Source organism: Astyanax mexicanus, chromosome 1 (assembly GCF_023375975.1).
Source record: "Astyanax mexicanus isolate ESR-SI-001 chromosome 1, AstMex3_surface, whole genome shotgun sequence".
NCBI classification, from domain to species: Eukaryota; Metazoa; Chordata; class Actinopteri; order Characiformes; family Acestrorhamphidae; genus Astyanax; species Astyanax mexicanus.
The window spans coordinates 1,374,678-1,397,624 of NC_064408.1; the positions used below are offsets into that span (position 1 = coordinate 1,374,678).

The 22,947-nt window shown below is 37.0% G+C and overlaps 1 protein-coding gene across 1 annotated transcript; it reads left to right on the forward strand.

The window, feature by feature from the left end:
* Positions 1-1,460: 1,460 nt before the first annotated feature.
* Positions 1,461-22,943, forward strand: zdhhc23a (zinc finger DHHC-type palmitoyltransferase 23a). Its single transcript, XM_049465516.1, has 5 exons — positions 1,461-1,648; positions 12,284-12,484; positions 13,466-14,116; positions 17,927-18,094; positions 20,675-22,943. The coding sequence occupies exons 2-5, from the start codon at positions 12,363-12,365 to the stop codon at positions 20,949-20,951; spliced, it is 1,218 nt and encodes a 405-aa protein (XP_049321473.1). The 5' UTR covers positions 1,461-1,648; positions 12,284-12,362; the 3' UTR covers positions 20,952-22,943.
* The last annotated feature ends 4 nt before the right edge of the window (positions 22,944-22,947 follow it).

Consider the following 22,947-nt stretch of genomic DNA (forward strand, 5'->3'; position numbering starts at 1 on the left):
TTTAGATTGGTATGTATGGATATATATGGGTAAATCATGGTTACAGATGGTATATATTGGTTATAGATATTATATATTGGTTGTATATATTGGTGAGTATAGTTTAGTAGATATAAATATGGCTGGGTATAGATTAGTATAGTTGGGTATAGATTGGTATGCTCGGGCACAGATGGGTATATATTGGTATAAATTGATATAGAATGGTAAATGATGAGTATAGTTTGGTATATGTGGACATGTATGGGTATTGATGCATATAATTAGGTATATGTGCGTATTTATGGGTGTAGATGGGTATTTATTGTTATAAATGCGTATATGTGGGTATGTATGGGTATAGATAGGTACACTTTGGTTGTAGATGAGTATAGATGGGTGTATATGGTATTGAAGGGTATATATTGGTTATAGTTGAGTATAGTTGGGTATAGGTCGATACGTATGGGTGTAGATGAGTGTAAGTTGGTTATTGTTGAGTATAGTTGGGTATAGGTCGATATGTATAGGTGTAGATGAGTATATATTGGTTATAGATGAGTATAGATGGGTGTATATGGTATCGAAGGGTATATATTGGTTATAGTTAAATATAGTTGGGTATAGGTCGATATATATAGGTATAGATGAGTATATATTGGTTATAGTTGGGTATAGACTGGTATGTATGGTTCTAGGTGGGTACCCGTTGGTTATAGAAGAGTATAAATGGGTATAGATTGGTATGTATGGGTATAGATGGGCACATTTTTTGTTATAGATGAGTATAGATGGGTGGGTGTATATGGGTATCGATGGGTATATATTGGTTATAGGTGAGTGTAAATGGGTATAGATTGGTAAGCATGAGTATAGATGAGTGCTTCTAGGTCAACCAGACACAAATACAGATGGGAATAAATTGGTATAAGTGGATATAGAATGGTACATAATGGTTACATATGTATAAGTATAGTTGGGTATATGTGGGTATGTATGGGTATGGTTTGTCTAATTGGGTATATGTGGGTATGTATGGTTTAGATGGCTTTATATAGGTATAGATATGTTATAGATGAGTATAATTGGTAATATGTGGTCATGTATGGGTATATAAGTGTATAGTTGGGTATGGTTGGTATGTTTGGGTATAGATGGGTATATATTGGTTATAGATGAATATGTATTAGTTATTTATAAGTATAGGATTAGGATATAGATTTTAAAAATTCATTTTATACTGATTACCTGAGCAACCAACACCTGCCTCAACCACACCCTTATTCACAGAGTGCCTCAAGGGCAACCAGACACAAATACAGCAGAGAGAGAGAGAGAGAGAGAGAGAGAGAGAGAGAGGATGGTGAAGTGTGAGAGAGGGATGGGAGGGGTGTAGAGAGAGAGAGAGAGATAAGTGGTGAGTAGAGAGTGATGGGAGGAGCAAACAGACAGGACGAGAGAGGTTGGATAGGTTAAGAGAGAGAGAGAGTGTATGCAGTATGTAGTGTAGTGTCTCTGGTTAAACACTGTGGGATTATGGGAACCGTACGCAGGACTAGACGGAGGACTGGACTGTAATTCATACCGGAGGAGCTGCACCTGTTCACCTGTAGAGCCCTGTTCACCTGCTCATCACTGAAGGAACATTCAGGAACACAGAGAGCTACAGGTACCACTGACTCAACACCTGATTATACCTGATTATACCTGTATCATCACATCCTCATCACCTGTAATTAATTACCTAATTAATTATCACCTGCTTTATAGAGCTTTATAACATAACAGGAGAATTCTACAGTCTGTGTAGAATTTAACTAAAAGCCTGTGGTTAAAAAACTCTGGCTTTAGTTAAAAACTGCTTCAGGTACAGAGTAAAACACATTTTTAGTACTATATGCAGCGTGTTTCAGCACTACAGTACTATATAGTATGTTTTTCAGTGTTATATAGAACCTTTGATACACTAGAACTAATTTTAGTTCTATATGCAGCATATTTAGGCACTACCAAACCAGATTACACCCTTAGATAAGGGTTAGAACATATTTTAACATATTTTAGTAATACAGTACTACGTAGAATCTTTTTTATATATAATCTTTTTTTTTCAGTATAATATAGAACCTTTCTAGTACTAGAACTGATTTTTAGTACTATACGCAGCATATTTCAGCACTACCAAACTAGATAATCTTTTTTCAGTATTATACAGAACCTTTGTGATACTAGAACAATTTTTTAAAACTATATGCAACATATTCCAGTACTATATAGTACTACAGTACTATATAGAATATTTTAGTGTTATATAGACTCTTCGTGGTACTATAACAAATTTTTAGTATTTTATGCAGCATATTTCAGCACTATCAACTAGATAACCCCTTTAGATACAGTTTAAAACATATTTTTACATATTTCAGCACTACAGTACTATATAGTATATTTTTTTCAGTGTTATCTAGAACCTTTGTTGTACTACAACTAATTTTAGTACTATACGCAACATGTTCCAGCACTACAGTACTATATAGTAAGTTTTTTCAGTGTTATATAGAATCTTTGTGGTACTAGAACTATTTTTTAGTATTTTATGCAGCATATTTCAGCACTACCAAACTAGATAAACCCTTTAGATACAGTTTACTATATAGAGTCTTTTTTCAGTATTATATAGAATCTTTGTGGTACTATAAATATTTTTAGTACTATATGCAACATATTCCAGCACTACAGTACTATATAGTATGTTTTTTCAGTGTTACATAGACTCTTCGTGGTACTATAACTAATTTTTAGTATTTTATGCAGCATATTTCAGCACTATCAACTAGATAACCCCTTTAGATACAGTTTAAAACATATTTTTACATATTTCAGCACTACAGTACTATATAGTATATTTTTTCAGTGTTATATACAACCTTTGTTGTACTAAAACTAATTTTAGTACTATACGCAACATGTTTTAGCACTACCAAACCAGATTACACCCTTAGATAAGGTTTAGAACATATTTTAACATATTTTAGTAATACAGTACTATATAGTATATATTTTCAGTGTTATATAGAATCTTTGTAGTACACGACTCAGTTTTAGGACTATATACAGCATATTTCAGCAATGCCAAACTAGATAACCCCTTTAGATACAGTTTAAAACATATTTTTTTTTACATATTTTAGTACTACAGTACTATATAGTATATTTTTTCAGTGTATGTAGAACCTTTGTTGTACTAAAACTAATTTTAGTACTACACGCAGCATATTTAAGCAGTGCCAAATTACAGATAAACCCTTTAGATACAGTTTACTGTATAGAGTCTTTTTCAGTGTTATACAGAACCTTTGTGGTACTATAACTATTTGTAGTACTACATGCAACATATTCCAGTACTATATAGTAATACAGTACTATATAGAATATTTTAGTGTTATATAACTAATTTTTAGTATTTTATGCAGCATATTTCAGCACTATAAACTAGATAACCCCTTTAGATACAGTTTAAAACATATTTTTACATGTTTCAGCACTACAGTACTATATAGTATATTTTTTCAGTGTTATATACAACCTTTGTATCACTAGAACTAATTTTAGTACTATACGCAGCATATTTCAGCACTACCAAATGATAGATAAACCCTTTCTAATACAGTGTACAACATATTTCAGCAGTACAGTACTATATACAATCTTTTTTATAGGGTTATATGGAATCTTTGCTGTAGTATGCAGTACTTATTTTTAGTAATACAAAATCATCAACTTTTTCAGCACTATTTAAAACCATTTTTGTACCTATACTAAATCTTTTTTTATTACATAGAACTTAGAATCATCTATAGTACAGTATATAACATATTTACTGTACTATACATATCTTTTTCAGTGTTCTGTAAAGCATGTTTTAGTGCTGTCTTGACAATAAGTACAATAAGTTTTTAATGCTGTATAAAACATGTTTAGTACTGCATAAAACACATTTTAGTGCTATATAGAAAAAAAATTATATTACTAAAGCTATCTAGAGATAAAATCTGTACTATATTAGGTCATTTTTATTACTATACAGAACCATTTTTAGACCTGTACATGTCTACAAGTGGTTGCTGAGGTATGCCAGGTGGCTAGAGGTGGGCGGATCGATCCAAATATCGATAATATCGATACCAACGCTGGTATTGGTATTGAGCAATACTCGTGTAAAAATATCGATATTCAAGCTTTTTTCTGCTGCGCACGAGATTCACCACAGTCTACTCTCTGGTCTCTTGTTGTAGCACATGCGTCACATGGCTCAGCAAAGCCAGCCAAACCGCCATGCAGGTAGGCTCAGCCTGGCCCCGCCCACTCAGCGCTCTCCTCGAGTCGACACGCCTCTACCTCAGGAGATTAGTGTTGAGTGATATTTTTTTACACTCTGTTTATTTAAGAAAAACTTGCATTTGAATTGCACTGAAAGGAAGACAATTCCTTATTTTTATTGTTTTTCCAAATGACAATTCTATTAAAAAAAGAAACAAAGAACTAGAAAAGATGTCTAGTGAGGGGAGAATTTTTATTTTCTTTATTTTTTTATTTATTTTATATTTAAACTTTGTTTTGTTACTGTTCCATTGTTTCTAAACAAAAAATGTTGATTGTGATACTAAAGTATTTTGTTATCACTTACAATGTTTGGTGAAATTATATCCTAGGTTTTTGGATCATTTGGATCTATAAAGCTTAAATATTAAAAAGTATCGGTATCAGTATCGATATCGGCAATACTGGCCCTGCGTTTACTTGGTATCGGATCGATACCAAATTTCCCGGTATCGCCCACCTCTACAGGTGGCTGCTTTGGGGTTGCGCTGTGGTATATAAGTTGCTGTAGTCTTTTAGACACTTAGAGACGCCAATTTTGATATATAGACAGTATATTTTGAATTACTATCAGTGTTTGAATTATGATTTAGGTGCATATGAACTGTATTTCACACGCACAGAATACATCAGTATATGCTGTATATATATTTATTAATTAATATGAGTAAATTGGGGTGTTCTAATACTTTTGACCTGTAGTATTGTGTGTTTTATTCAAGTGAAACTGAAGCTCAGATTTGAACCCATTATATTCAGGCCTCTCCTGCAGACGGGCTCATTAGTGTGCACTCTCTAGGGAGCGAAGTGTAATTTGGAACACGCCCCATGTGGATTATTCAGAACCACTGGTTACACTGATTGGAGACGGAGGAGATTTCTCTGAGGGAGAACTTCAGCTCGACCCGATTCCTCACCCTCCAGAGAGGACGAGATGGCCCTGATTCAACATATATAAATATAATTGCTCTGTAAAAAATAAGAGAGCACTTAAAAATGATGAGTTTCTTTGATTTTAGCAAATTAAAAACCTCTGGAATATAATCAAGAGGAAGATGGATGATCACAAACCATCAAACCACCAAACTGAACTGCTTGATTTTTTACACCAGGAGTAAAGCAGCATAAAGTTATCCAAAAGCAGTGTGTAAGACTGGTGGAGGAGGACATGATGCCAAGATGCATGAAAAAACTGTGATAAAAAACCACCAGGATTATTCCACCAAATATTGATTATTTCTGAACTCTTAAAACTTTATGAATATGAACTTGTTTTCTTTGCATTATTTGAGGTCTGAAAGTTCTGCATCTTTTTTGTTATTTCAGCCATTTCTCATTTTCTGTAAATAAATGCTCTAAATGAGAATATTTTTATTGGTAATTTGGGAGAAATGTTGTCTGTAGTTTATAGAATAAAACAACAATGTTCATTTTACTCAAACATAAACCTATAAATAGCAAAATCAGAGAAACTGATTCAGAAACTGAAGTGATCTCTTCATTTTTTACAGAGCTGTTTAGGTTTTTTTATGCTTTTTGCATTTTTGATATTGAAATTGTTCAGATTATCAAATGAAATATAACCTGAGTAAATAAAAAGCACTTTTTAAATTATGATTTTATTTATTAAGGGGGAAAAATATCCGATCAAATTTAGCCCTGTGTGAAAAAGTGTTCATCCCCATAAATTAACTGTGATTAATCACTTATTGTAAAGCTGAGTTTTAATAGAATTAAAGAATCAATTAATAGAAAAATCACTTAAATAGAACCTGTCTGACAACATAAAGCAGATAAAAGATCTCAAAAAGCAGCACATTATTATTATTATTAAACCCCCATCTGAAGAAACTCAACAACAGATGAGAAAAAAGTCATTGATCATCTATCAGTCTGGAAAAGGTTATAAAATTATTTCTAAAGCCTCAAATAATGCAAGGAAAACAAGTTCATATTCATAAAGTTTTAAGAGTTCAGAAATAATCAATATTTGGTGGAATAATCCTGGTTTTTAATCACAATTTTTTTCATGCATCTTGGCATCATGTTCTCCTCCACCAGTCTTACACACTGCTTTTGGATAACTTTATGCTGCTTTACTCCTGGTGCAAAAATTCAAGCAGTTCAGTTTGGTGGTTTGATGGTTTGTGATCATCCATCTTCCTCTTGATTATATTCCAGAGGTTTTTAATTTGATAAAATCAAAGAAACTCATCATTTTTAAGTGAGCTGTATGGAGGTACTGTATAACCCCGTGTTTGGTGCTGATTAGGATCCGTCTCGGTGGTTAATAGTGTGTAGTCTAACATATGGGCATGTGGTCAGAGTCCAGGACCTTCTGTCTGTTGCTGATATTGGACATGTGTTACACACACTCATACACACACACACACACACACACACACACACACACACACACACTCATACACACACACACACACCGATCATTTCTATTCATGTGAGGACCTTCCATTCTTACTGTAAAAAAAAGTCCTCAAAATTGTGGGGACCATCGAATTGTCCTCATAAACCGATAAATTAAGATGTGTGTGTGTGAGGACTTCTGGTCCCCACAATTACTATATATGTCCTTTTTAGCGTACTTAAGTCATATAAAACAATTTTTATTATTATATAGAGTCCCCTTTCAATACTGTCTCAACTTCAGTACTATATAGTGCGGTTTTCTAGTTCTACACAGAGCACCTTTCAGTACTATATAGAAACGTTTACTACATACTACATACACTTCAGGACTATATAGATCTATTTGTGGTACTATATATATATATATATATGCAGTTTTTATTTTTCATTATTACAAGTAAAACCACACGGTAGGTGTTTCTAATAAAATGGCCTTTAAACTGATTTTCATTATCTTACTTTTTTTTCTCGTTCTCAGTTAAAGCTCTGTAGAGCAGCTGATAGCTGATAGCACAAAGCTAGCAAAACGTGCACACACATTTGTGTGGTGATCACCTGTGAAGCTCACTCTGACTGTCAGTAAGATCAAAGGCAGTGTGAGAAAGTGAAATAGTGCTTTCCTTTGATCTAAATCACACTATACTGTACGAAACACGGGACAAAATGTTCACACAGCAACTGGTGTTATATTTACAACCATTAATATGGGTACTGAAGGTTTGTTTACATAGAAAACATAATGTAATACAATAAATACAAATATACAATGTATATAACAGTAAACATGTAACAAATACAACATAATGTATAACACAAATATTTAATGTACGCCAAAAGTGAGTAAATATATGTGTGAGTTTATTTAGAATGTGAAATACATTTTAAAATAATTTTTCAATTTAAAAATGTAATGTTCAAATGCATTTATTATTAATATTAGTAAACTATTTATATAGCACCTTTTATACATTAAAATGCAGCTCAAAGTGCTGTACATATTAACATTTAGAAAAAAATTAAAGAAACAAGTAAATTAATACAATTAAGATTATTATGTAAAATGAAGTAATCAACAATTAAGATAAGACGCAATAAAAACAAAACAATTCCAAAAAAATAATAAAATAATAAAACAAAACATTATACATAAATGTAAAACTGCAAAGTACAAATACAATAAAAATAAAATATGTTTTTATATATTTATTTTCCAAATAGGTATGTTAGGTTAACTATACATGATTTAAGCCAGTTTCTAAAGTTCCCGTCCAGAACTGGGTTTATCTAATCAATCGGTGCATTAAAGGGTATTAAAATTAATTTCCATCCACATTAAAATAGAACAGAAAATAGAGTGCATGAATAAATTATGGGAAAAAAAAGTTTTAATATGTGCCAATCACTTCCCACTGACTGTACAGTCCGTATATCAGAGTTCTATACAATACAAAAAATCATTTTTAATTTTACTGTACATAGAACACCTTTCCAATGATTTTTTAAGCACTATATATTTTTTTGTACTATATGAAGTACCCTTATAGAGTTAAAAATGCAAAAATATTTTCAGTACCATATCTATTTAATTCTATATTAAGCATTTATACTATTATTTAGATTATGTTTTTTGTACTATATTAATTTCAGTACTATTTCCAATCTTTCTCAGTACTATGCAAGCTTTTTGAGCTTTTAGACTACTTTGCGAACTAGTCCTGGGTTTTTTACCTAATCCTAATGTGTGTGGTAGCAAAATACCTAGTAGAGCCTGCCCCTTAATATGCATCAAATATGGCCACCATATGCAAATTAGTCTGTCTGCATTGGATGGAAGCACAGTCACTCCAATCCAGACAGCTAAATCTTTTGATCATTTTTGAATCATGTTGACTGCATCTGGGTGCAACTATTTTTATTATTTTTATTTTTTTGAAGATTAATTTATATTTAATAGTAAATATTATCCATATTTTTACACAAAGTTAGAAAGGTAAAAACGTAAGAAAGGTAAAACAAATAAAATAAGGATGTAATATAATCAAAAACAAGTTAATTGAAGAATACCTTAAATTCTGAAGTCATTAATTAATTTTTTGCTAAGATACATGATAAAAAAAAATGGACTTATACAGTACTGAAAAGAGTGCGATATAATATTGATCTACATCTTCATTCAAATGATTTTTAAAGTACTTAAAGCGTTTCTAAACAGTACTAGTAATAGTAAGTATTCATTAGAAACACACTCAGGGGTTTCCGATAAAGTGGCCAGGATGTATCCCAGTCAGATTAGTTTTGGTTGTTTTATGCATAGGAAATGAATGCGGGTCATTTTTGAACCATGTGTGCTTTTATTAAAAAAATTAAAAAGGGAAAAATAAAATAAGGATGTTCTATAATTAAAAACAAGTTAATTGAGGAATATCTTGAATACTGAATGATTAAATTGATTTATTGCAAAGATATATAAAATTAAAACTCAGCCGGGTCACTCTTGACCCATTTTTGTGCATTAAAGGGTTAAAATAAAGTTTTTAATAGATGTTTTATTATTAAATGAGGTGAGGAACGTGGTGTTTGGGTTAATCTCAGGCTTTAGTTCAGATAAAGATGTGCTGAATTCCTCTCAGGCTGATCCGGATCATTAGCCTCCTGCTCGCTATATAAAGTAACTAACACGGTTAGCGGCGGCGTCATGTTGCAGCAGCGCTCGCATAACCGGCTGAGAGCTGCAATAAAACCCATAATCCTATTCAACAAATCTGCCCGGGAGACACCCCGGACACTTTATCGGAAACCCCTGCCTTTTAGCTCCACCCTGCTGATGCTCACTTACAGACTGTAGCTCATCTCACTCTAAAAGATGTGTTTTTAAAAGAATAATTACTAGTACTAATACTATTTAGAACCACTTTTATTACTTTAAAAGCCCTTTTACTAAAGATTAGTGATCACTATTATACAGCACACATTTCTTAGTACTATATAGTCCTTTTTAGGGTACCTAGTTCAGTACTATATAGAACCACTTTCTAGTACCACCCAGAGCCCCTTTCAGTACTATATAGAAACTTTTTAAATACTTTATAGGTCTTTATAGGCCCTCTTAAGGATACGTGGTTCATATATAGTTATTTTTAGTATTATTACCCCTTTTATATACTGTCTCCACTTCAGTACTATATAGGGCCTCTTCTAGTACTGCAGCTCTTTTCAGTACTATATAGAAATGTATTTAAAACTATATAGGTTCCTTTAAAAAGGCCCTTTTAAATATTAATTAGACTTTCAATACTGTCTCCACTTTTGTACTATATAGAACCCCTATGCTAGTACTACATAGAGCCCTGTACAGTACTATATGGAAAAGTTTACAGTACTATATATGTCCTTTTTAGCGTACTTAAGTCATATAAAACAATTTTTATTATTATATAGAGTCCCCTTTCAATACTGTCTCTACTTCAGTACTATATAGTGCGGTTTTCTAGTTCTACACAGAGCACTTTTCAGTACTATATAGAAACGTTTACAAAACTGTCCTGTTTCACTACAGTTTCTACTAAGACAAGTAAAGAGGCACATTTTAATACTGTATAGTAGAGTAAAGTACAGTGTCAGGTCTTAGCCCTGTCTCGTGTCTCTGTGTGTATTCCCCACGTGACCTGTGCTCTCCTGTGTCTCCCGTCTCAGTACTTTTCCACCTGTTTCTCATTTGTAGCTCCACCCCTTCCCCAGGTGTTTCTAATTATAGTGTTTCCTGTTTCTTTAAATAGCCCTCGTCTACCACTTTGTCTCCGACGGTCTTTGCACTAACCTCTGTTGTTTTGTCTCTCTGTGTTTCTCCGCGTTTCCTAGCCCTAGTCCTTGCTCTGTGTTTTTCTCTGTTTATTTCTTGTTTGGTTTTTTCTAGTTTCTTGTTTAGCTCCGTGTTCCCTAGCTCCCTGTATATACCCTGCTTTGTTTTTGTTTCTAGTAGTGATGGGCAGATGAAACCTCATTGGGTGTATGGCACATTTCCCAAACTGTAACGACACTGTGTTGAAACTGTGTTGCTGTATCACTTAATGGCGACATCTGCTGGACTAAGAAAGTCATTGCAAGCAACTGCGCGAGGAAATGCATCGGTCACGTGGTTTTCCTTAAAAGGATACGCGGTCTGACACAGGGGATCGCCTTGTTTGCTCGGTGCATGCGCTGAGGTTCCAGTGTCGTCAGACCCATCGCTACCAAACGATACAGGAAGTGTATCGGTCACGTGGTTTTCCTTAAAATGATACGCGGTCCGACACAGGGGTTCGCCTTGTTTGCTCGGTGCATGCGCTGAGGTTCCAGTGTCGTCAGACCCATCGCTACCAAACGATACAGGAAGTGTATCGGTCACGTGGTTTTCCTTAACTTGATACGCGCACCGACACGGGGTTTCGCCTTGACAGCTCGGCGCATGTGTCGAGGTTTCAGGGTCATTAGACCCATCACTAGTTTCTAGTATATTCCTTGTCTATATATATATATATCCCTGCCCTGTTTAGTTTTGGTTATTTCTTGGTTATTTTTGGTAGTTTCTAGTTTCTTGTTTATTCCTTGTTTATGTTCTTAGCTTTGTTTGTTTCTTTGTTTATTTACTCCCTGTTTATATATATATATATATTTAGTACTTCTTGTTTGTTGAGTTTTTGTTCACTAGTTCCTCTCGTTTGTTTTGGTTTACTTTATTATTACGTGTTCTTTGTGATTTGATTATCTTTGTTACGTGTTTACTTGTTTCTTTGTGTTTCTTGTTATTTATTTAATAAATTATTTATTTATATCGCTCCTACCTGCACCTGTGTCCGCCTCCTCGTCTCCCTGCCTGGGTCATTCCGTGACCTACAGAGCCATTTTTAGTACCTTTGAAATACTGTATTAATTTAATTTATAGTATATAGATTTGTGTCAGTGTATTATATTTAATATATATAGAATATATTTTGAACCACTTTCATACTTTAAAAGACATGTTAATATTATATAGCAGCTTTTTAGTACTATATAGTCTCTTTTTAGGGTACCTGGTTCATATAAAGCCCTTTTAGTATTATTTAGGGTTCCATTTTTATACTGTCTCCAGTTCAGTACTATATAAATCCAATTTCTAATACTACACAGAGCCATTTTTAGTACTATATAAAACAGTTCAATATAGGTCATTTTTAGGGCATCAAGTTCATATAAAGCTCTTTTTAGTATTATTTAGCATTATATAACCCTATTTGTATTATTTCAGTATAAAACACAACCATTTCAGTACTTTATGTAAACTTTTATCAGTACTATTATAAACCAGCACTACATACACTTCAGGACTATATAGATCTATTTGTGGTACAATATATATATATATATATATGCAGTTTTTATTTTTCATTATTACAAGTAAAACCACACGGTAGGTGTTTCTAATAAAATGGCCTTTAAACTGATTTTCATTATCTTACTTTTTTTTTCTCTTTCTCAGTTAAAGCTCTGTAGAGCAGCTGATTGGTGTAGATTAGGCCGAATGATTGCGGCACCCCCTGTTGGCCGGGGTGGTCAGAATGAAGCGGGAACGTTTCAAACCTCCAGAACTGGACGATCCGATCTGCTGCTGTGGCGACATCGACCAGCAGAGGGAGTACTGCTGCTGCGACTGTGAGGAACTGGATGATACCTGTGAAAAGTAAGAGAAAAACACATTATAGAGCATTATAGAGGATTATAGAGCGCCCGCTACACTTCCTGTAGTGTATTACAGTCTGTCAGAATGAGTGTGTTGTGGATCATATGAACATTATAGAGCATTATAGAGCGTCCCCCTACGCTTCCTGTAGTGTATTACAGTCTGTCAGAATGAGTGTGTTGTGGATCATATGAACATTATAGAGCATTATAGAGCGTCCCCCTACGCTTCCTGTAGTGTATTACAGTCTGTCAGAATGAGCGTGTTGTGGATCATATGAACATTATAGAGCATTATAGAGCGCCTCCTACGCTTCCTGTAGTGTATTACAGTCTGTCAGAATGAGCGTGTTGTGGATCATATGAACATTATAGAGCATTATAGAGCACCCCCTACGCTTCCTGTAGTGTATTACAGTCTGTCAGAATGAGCGTGTTGTGGATCATATGAACATTATAGAGCATTATAGAGCGCCTCCTACGCTTCCTGTAGTGTATTACAGTCTGTCAGAATGAGCGTGTTGTGGATCATATGAACATTTTAGAGCATTATAGAGCATTATAGAGCGCCCCCTACACTTCCTGTAGTGTATTACAGTCTGTCAGAATGAGCGTGTTGTGGATCATATAAACATTATAGAGCATTATAGAGCGCCTCCTACGCTTCCTGTAGTGTATTACAGTCTGTCAGAATGAGCGTGTTGTGGATCATATGAACATTTTAGAGCATTATAGAGCATTATAGAGCGCCCCCTACACTTCCTGTAGTGTATTACAGTCTGTCAGAATGAGCGTGTTGTGGATCATATAAACATTATAGAGCATTATAGAGCACCCCCTACCCTTCCTGTAGTGTATTACAGTCTGTTAGAATGAGCGTGTTGTGGATCATATGAACATTATAGAGCATTATAGAGCACCCCCTAAGCTTCCTGTAGTGTATTACAGTCTGTCAAAATCTGTTTATCTCATTTTTTTTCAGATTACTTCAGAAGGAAGTTAAGAACGTGGACTTCCTGTCCCGCCTCTCTTCAGTTCTGACGGATCGTCTGGGTTTTTCGTGTTGTTCGTTGGTACCTGTCCGTATCGAGCTGTCTGCTCTGCCCCCCATGCTGCTGCTTCCTGTTCTGCTGCAGGTGGCGGCGCTGCACTGCATGCTGGGAGTTGTAGTCCTGACGGCTCTGCCAGGGCTGGTACTATGGTATTATTATGTAACGCACCGTAAAAAGAGGCGGACTCTGTTCTTCCTCAGCCTGGCGCTCTTCTCCCTCGCCTACATGTACTTCCTGTTCCTGACTGAGATCCTGCCCAGGGGCGACGTCACCTACCTGCAGGTGGTTACCGTGACAGCCGGCATGGTCCTGATGCTGGTGTCGCTCGTCCGCACCAAGCAGGGTCCGGGGATCGTCCGAGCCGACCACGCCCACTCTGCACACGCCAGTCCTACCTCTACCAATCAGAGCCAACTCTGCAACAAGGACTCCGCCCACTGCAATGGAGTCAGCCAATCGGAGAGTGCCATGGGAACAAAGAGGAAGTGGTGTCCCGTGTGCCGATTGGTGCGTCCGCCCCGGGCGGGGCACTGCAGGATCTGTGGAGTGTGTGTGCTGCGTATGGACCATCACTGCGTCTGGTGAGCGTTTATATATTTCATTTATTAATTAAAAATATTTAATTTACTTTTATTTATTTTGAGACTTATTAATTATTTCTAAGATACTTTCAATGTTTCTAAAATACTCTAATTAGTATGATACTCACATTACTTTGAGATACTATCTATTTTTTCTGAAATACTCTAATTACTATGAGATACTTTGTAATTTTTCTAAGATACTCTTATTATTATAAGATAGTATCTCGTTTTTTTCTAAGATACTCTTATTACTATGAGATACCAAGTCAATTACTTAGATACTCATTATTAGAAGATATCTGACATTTTTTTTAAATACTTTGTGAAAATTACTATAAAATACTGTCATTTTTCTGAAATATTCTAATAACTATGAGATACCATATAATTTATTTTAATATTGAGTCTTATTTTTCTAATTATTATTATGAGATGCTACCTATTTAAATTGTTATTATTTACCTATTATTTTGAAACACTATCTACACTTTACTAAAATACTACTAATAGATGCTACCTATTTTTACTGAGTTACTTATAATTATAGTAATTTAGTATACTCGTAATTTAAATGTACTAAAATGTACTCAAATACGCTAATTACTATGAGATACCATGTAATTTTCCTTAGATTATTTTATGATACTTTATGATCTCTTTTTCTGTAGTACTATGAGATACTATGTATACCATGTATCTAATTACTATGAGATACTGTCATTTTTCTTAGGTTTTTAGTGTAAGATATTCTAATTACTATGAGATACCAAGTCAATTTCTTAGATACTTTAAGATATCTGACATTTTTTAAAAATGTTACTATGAGACACTAAGTAATTTTTCTAAGATACTTTTTATTTTTCTAAGAGGTCCTATTTTTACTGAGTTACTATAATTGTTATGGTATACTCATCATTTAAATGTACTAAAATGTACTCAAATACGTTAATTACTATGAGATACCATGTAATTTTCCTTAGATACTCCTTATTATTTTATGATACTTTATGATCTCTTTTTCTGAAGTACTATGAGATACCATGTATACCATGTATCTAATTACTATGAGATACTGTCATTTTTTTAGGCTTTTTAGTGTAAGATAGCATCTTGTTTTTTCTAAGATACTCTGAGATACCAAGTCAATTTCTTAGATACTCATTATTTTAAGATATCTGACATTTTTTTTAATACTTTGTGAAAATTACTATGAGATACTATGTCATTTTTCTGAAATATTCTAATTACTATGAGATACCATATAATTTATTGTTTTTTATTAAGTCTTATTATTCTAATTATTATTATGAGATGCTACCTATTTTTAGTGAGATACTTAAATTGTTATTATTTACTTATTATTTTCAACACTATCTAGACTTTACTAAAATACTCTAATTACTATGAGACACTCTGTAATTTTTCTAAGATACTTTTTATTATAATTATTATGAGATGCTACTTATTTTTACTGAGTTACTTTAATTGTTATGGTACACTTGTTATTTAAATGTATCTAATTACTATGAGATACTGTCATTTGCTTTTTAGTGTAAGATAGCATCACATGTTTTTCTGAAATACTCTAATTACCATGTCATTTTTCGAAGAAACTCATTATTATAAGATAGTATCTCCTATTTTCCTTAATACTCTAATTACTATGAGATGCTCATTGAGCTCCACTGGCTACCAGTTGATGCTCGCATCAAATTCAAAGCTCTTACAATCGCCTACAAGGGGATGACAGAACAGCTCCTTCCTACCTGCACTCGCTCCTGAAGGCTTACGCTACCTCCCGGCCGCTGCGCTCCTCCAATGAACGTCGCCTCGCTTTACCAAACAAACACACACACAAAGCAATCCAGACTGTTCTCATACAGAGTTCCCCAATGGTGGAACAAACTACCTTCCACTACCAGATCAGGAGAATCTCTCACTATCTTTAATAAACTCCTGAAGACAGAGCTCTTCAAAGAGCACTTACTCTCCTAACACCTCTAACTAACTACCTTCCACTACCAGATCAGGAGAATCTCTCGCTATCTTTAATAAACTCCTGAAGACAGAGCTCTTCAAAGAGCACTTACTCTCCTAACACCTCTAACTAACTACCTTCTACTACCAGATCAGGAGAATCTCTCACTATCTTTAAGAAACTCCTGAAGACAGAGCTCTTCAAAGAGCACTTACTCTCCTAACACCTCTAACACACTAACTACTTCTAACCTCATTTCCTTCTTCCCCTCCTTCACTCCTCTATCCTATTATTCCCCTTTGTCCTCCTTTTATCCCTATCCAAAGATGTTTTACCTTTAAACTTATTTTACATTGTACTTCACTATTGTAAGTCGCTTTGGACAAAAGCGTCTGCCAAATGTAATGTAATGTAATGTAATGTAATGTAATGTAATGTAATGTAATGAGATACTTTGTTATAATTTTTTTTCTAACTCTAATTATTGTGAGATACTATAAATTTTTTTAGAGGTACTCTTTTTTTTTGGTATGAAATGTTATCTAATTTTCTCTAAGATACTGTCTTATTGTATCTAAGATACTCTCATTATTGTGGGATATCGTATTTTTAGGATATTGTGTAATATTTCTGAGATATTCTGATTATAATTAGATACAATGTTATTATTGTGAGATACCACATCATTAATTTAATATGCTGAGTGATTTTTGTAAGATGAAATAAATATTGTGAGATTTTGAGATGATATTAACTCTTTTTATTACTAATTGATCTCATTAGAAACTATGAATGATCAGGAGTCCCAACACTTTTGGCCGTGTATATTTTTACACTCTGTTGGGTTTGTGTATTAAACACACCGAGTCTGGGTTTGGTGAACATGTGTGAAAACCACAGGAGTCCAGTCTTCAGCCTGGATACACACACCAGGACAATCTGTTACACACACAGATACACACACACTTACACATATGTCAATACTTGTCATATATAATATAAAAGGATATTTACTGTTTTGAGTAAAAACTGGTTCATTCTGTGTCAGGCTACATTCAAACAGCAGGTAAAATAGATCCAAATCTGATCTATTTTCACTCCTTCCTCCTGCCTGGTTTAAACAGCAGCAGAGCTTCTGAATATATCTACACTGATGGGCGTGGTGTTCTGGAAATGAGGTGTGTTCAGGTACATTTCTGGAGTTTTATCTTGTTTATCTTGGTAACAGAAAACACAGGAGCTCCACTGACTGAATACAACCTAGACAGACGCCAACAGTCAGACGTTCATCGCTATCTCGGTAACACAGGCGCTGTGCCGAGCCGAGCGTACGCCCCCACTTATTACACACACATGAACACACAGCAGCACAAACCCAACTTTTACATCAACAATAAACAGAATAGTAAATAAAATAACATTGCTGTTCCCGTAAATGAGCTGCTGGAGCTCCTTCACAGCGTCAACCAGCAGCTCAGTTTCCTCTGCTGAGAAGAGATTGTTGAACACGTCCAGGTAGCTGCACCGTTACAATAGCAATCCACCAAAGTCAGAGCTCACCTGATCTACTCTTAAAGAGAATGATGAGCTCTTAAAGAGACACTCTGATTGGTTTATTTCATGTCACGCCCAAAATTAAACACACCCATCATTAATAAAGACAATTAGTACTTCAAGCCACACAAGGTGTACTTTTCCCGTTGTTACGATAGCAAAGATACACTGACACGCCCTAAGTCAAAGTGCACGGTGCACTTCTAGGTTTTAGCTTTAGTGTAATTGTGTTTGTTGTGTGTGTGTTATGTGTTGTTGTGTGTGTGTTATCTCAGGATTAATTGCTGCGTGGGGCAGGCCAATCACAGGGACTTCCTGTTGACGCTCCTCCTCTTCCTGTTGACGTCCCTGTATGGGATTAGCATGGTGCTGCGCAGTGTTTGCCCCCGACAGAGTGTGTTCACCGCCCTGCTGTACTGCCCCGGGGTCTACAACCAGTACAGGTACAATAATATACTATACTATACCATACTGTAGGGGCTTTATTACAGTACCAGTCAAAAGTTTGGACACACTTTTTACATAGTAAATGAATAGTGAAGTGATCTATCAGATTATGAAGGAACACATAAGGAATAATGTAGAAACTTAAAAACAGTGTTAAACAAACCTAAATTAACTTATTCTGTACAACAGAGGAAACTCTTGCTCTTCTATACTTTCCTGGGGCGGTCCAGATGAGTGCCAGTTCCATCATTATAATGTTTTTGATGTTCTTTGTGGTGACTGAACTTGAGGAAACTTGAAGTTCTTGAATTTTTAAAGTTTTTTTTATCTTTATTTAGTTGAGTAGTTATTGCTTCTCATAATCTGGATTCGAACATTACTCAAATATTCACTATTCACTGTATACCTGTAACTCTACCTCTTCACTACTTTACTTTAACTGATGCTCTCAAACACTTTATTAAGAGACAAGAAATTCAAGTAATTAACTCTTGATGAGTTCAGCACAGCTGTTAACTGCCTGAATTCTAAACAAGAATGTAAAATATAAAACATATTCTGGTTTGTTTAACACTTTTTTGATTAGTAAATAATTCCATATGTTTTCATTCCTAGTTTAGGAGACTTTAGTACCGTATTTTTCGGACTATAAGGCGCACCGTATTATAAGACGCACTATCAAAGAACGCCTATTTTCTGCTATTTTTCCATACATAGGGCGCATCGCATTATAAGGCGCGTTAAGTGACACTAGAAAGGGTGCCTATATCAAAGTGAACAGGGGTGGCGCCATGTTTCCCTTCCCCCACCGGGGGTGGTCGCTTGCCGGTGGAGCGTCTCAGTATACAAATCTAGCTCTTTCAAAGTCAAACGAGTGCTGGATATTAATCTACACAGATTCCTCTCCTGAAAACTGTTTATTTGGGTGAGTAACGTGCTTCAGTTTATTTACAGTAAGCTTAGATTTCCAGATGTCCACTAAGGCTTGCTGCACCAGCGTTAGCATAGCTATCCGCTAGCACGCTAGCTAGTCACCTAAACTAGTAAAGTTAACCCAAACTTAAACGACAGCGTTACACTGAGTAATCCTGCGTGTTCTGGTAAGACAGTGAGATATTAGCTAGCGATTCGTCCCCCGTAGCTTGTTTTAACACGGTAAACAAGCAGATTACAGGCTGATAAAACTCACCTCTGAGAGAGTTAGCGCTTAGCATCTAGCTAATGCTAGCCAGGCAAAGCAGCACAGACTTACAGGCCGATAACTCACCTCTGAACGGTGAACGCTTAGCGATTAGCATCTAACTCTAATAATACTGCTCCAGCAGTATTAAAAGTGCTAAATTTAGAAAATACTGATCTCTGAACAGTGAAAAAGCTAGCTAGCTAAGCGGTTAGCATCTAGCTAATGCTATTGCTGCTCTGCACGGAGTGTGTGTTTACTGCTCCTTACACCTGACGGGTAAAATTTAGATAATACTGATCTCTGAACAGTGAATAAGCTAGCTAATGCTATTTGCTGCTCCAGCCTCGGAGCTGCACGGCTCTGGACTCTGTATAGCACTGAAACTCTGTATAACGCTGCACGGAGTGTGTGTTTACTGCTCCTTACAACCTGACGAGTAAAATTTAGATAATACTGATCTCAGTGAATAAGCTAGCTAGCTTAGCGGTTAGCATCTAGCTAATGCTATTGCTGCTCAGCCTCGGAGCTGCACGGCTCTGGACTCTGTATAGCACTGAAACTCTCTATAACGCTGCACGGAGTGTGTGTTTACTGCTCCTTACAACCTGACGAGTAAAATCCATACAAAAGGCGCACCGTATTATAAGACGCACTGTCAATTTTTGTGAAAATTAAAAGTTTTTAAGTGCGCCTTATAGTCCGAAAAATACGGTAATAATCTTCAATGCAAAACATTTTAAAATGGTACTATATGAATCAGTTTCTCTGATTTTGCTATTTATATGTTTATGTTTGAGTAAAATGAACATTGTTGTTTTATTCTATAAACTACAGACAACATTTCTCCCAAATTCCAAATAAAAATATTCTCATTTAGAGCATTTATTTACAGAAAATGAGAAATGGCTGAAATAACAAAAAAAGGTTTGATGACTTGTGATCATCCATCTTCCTCTTGATTATATTCCAGAGGTTTTCAATTTGGCAAAATCAAAGAAACTCATCATTTTTAAGTGATCTCTTATTTTTCCAGAGCTGTAACTATACAGTGGGTGTATTTCACTCATTTTTAAATCGTGAATATATATTATAATTATATTAATATATAATATATAATAAATATGGAATGTATTTAAGGAAACTGTAAAGGAATTCTCTTCTATCAACTACATTTATACAAATAGAAGCAAAATTACAATATACATGTAATTAATTTATATGGATTACTTGTAGAAAATGTGTATCTATACCTCCATATTAATATGTGTATATTTTATTTGGTGCGCGCCTTTAGAAAAGGAATGAAATACACTCACTTACTATATATATAATATTTATTTATTTATTTATTTTTATTTGTGTGTGTCTGTAATGTGTGTGTGGTAATACGCAGCACAGCGCTGTGTTTTACGTGTGTGTGGTACAGCTGTATAATTACAGGTGGGCTACTGCACCTGCTGATCCTGCAGGTGATTAATATCAGCTGTAACGTGACGGAGCGTGAGGTCCAGCTCTCCCTGAGGAACGGAACCGGACGCAGGAGGTTCTGCGGACTGCTGGTGAACACCGGAGCACCATCGCACGGGTTCACCACAAACTGGACCCAGTTCCTCACCATGCACACCGCCGACCCACCAAACCACCCCCTCACACTCAGCAACATGGTATAACCCACCAAACCACCCCCTCACACTCAGCAACGTGGTATAACCCACCATACCTCCCCTCAAACTCTGCAACATGGTATAACCCCCCCCACACACTCAGCAACGTGGTATAACCCACCACACACCCCCCCACACTCAGCAACGTGGTATAACCCACCACACCCCCCTCACACTCAGCAACATGGTATAACCCAACATCCACCCCTCCTCACACTCAGCAACGTGGTATAACCCACCACACCCCCCTCACACTCAGCAACATGGTATAACCCAACATCCACCCCTCCTCACACTCAGCAACGTGGTATAACCCACCACACACCCCCCACACTCAGCAACGTGGTATAACCCACCACACACCCCCCCACACTCAGCAACGTGGTATAACCCACCACACACCCCCCACACTCAGCAACGTGGTATAACCCACCACACCCCCCCCACACTCAGCAACATGGTATAACCCAACATCCACCCCTCCTCACACTCAGCAACGTGGTATAACCCACCACACACCCCCCACACTCAGCAACGTGGTATAACCCACCACACACCCCCCCACACTCAGCAACGTGGTATAACCCACCACACACCCCCCCACACTCAGCAACGTGGTATAACCCACCACACACCCCTCCTCACACTCAGCAACGTGGTATAACCCACCACACCCCCCCCACACTCAGCAACATGGTATAACCCAACATCCACCCCTCCTCACACTCAGCAACGTGGTATAACCCACCACACCCCCCTCACACTCAGCAACATGGTATAACCCAACATCCACCCCTCCTCACACTCAGCAACGTGGTATAACCCACCACACACCCCCCACACTCAGCAACGTGGTATAACCCACCACACCCCCCCACACTCAGCAACATGGTATAACCCAACATCCACCCCTCCTCACACTCAGCAACGTGGTATAACCCACCACACCCCCCCTCACTCAGCAACATGGTATAACCCCCCCCACACTCAGCAACGTGGTATAACCCAACACACCTCCCCTCACTCAGCAACATGGTATAACCCCCCCCACACTCAGCAACGTGGTATAACCCACCACACGCCCCCCCCACACTCAGCAACGTGGTATAACCCACCACACACCCCCCACACTCAGCAACGTGGTATAACCCACCACACCCCCCCTCACTCAGCAACATGGTATAACCAACCACACACCTCCCCTCACACATAGCAACGTGGTATAACCAACCACACACCCCCCCTCACACTCAGCAACGTGGTATAACCCACCACACCCCCCCTCACACTCAGCAACGTGGTATAACCCACCACACACCCCCCCACACACAGCAACGTGGTATAACCCACCACACCCCCCCTCACACTCAGCAACGTGGTATAACCCACCACACACCCCCCCACACACAGCAACGTGGTATAACCCACCACACCCCCCCTCACACTCAGCAACATGGTATAACCCACCAGACACCCCCCCTCACACTCAGCAACATGGTATAACCCACCAGACACCCCCCCTCACACTCAGCAACGTGGTATAACCCACCACACCCCCCCCCCACACACACAGCAATGTGGTATAACCCACCACACCCCCCCTCACACTCAGCAACGTGGTATAACCCACCACACACCCCCCCACACACAGCAACGTGGTATAACCCACCACACCCCCCCTCACACTCAGCAACATGGTATAACCCACCAGACACCCCCCTCACACTCAGCAACATGGTATAACCCACCAGACACCCCCCCTCACACTCAGCAACGCGGTATAACCCACCACACCCCCCCTCACACTCAGCAACGCGGTATAACCCACCACACCCCCCCTCACACTCAGCAACGCGGTATAACCCACCACACCCCCCCTCACACTCAGCAACGCGGTATAACCCACCACACCCCCCTCACACTCAGCAACGTGGTATAACCCACCACACACCCCTCCTCACACTCAGCAACGTGGTATAACCCACCCCCCCCCCTCACACTC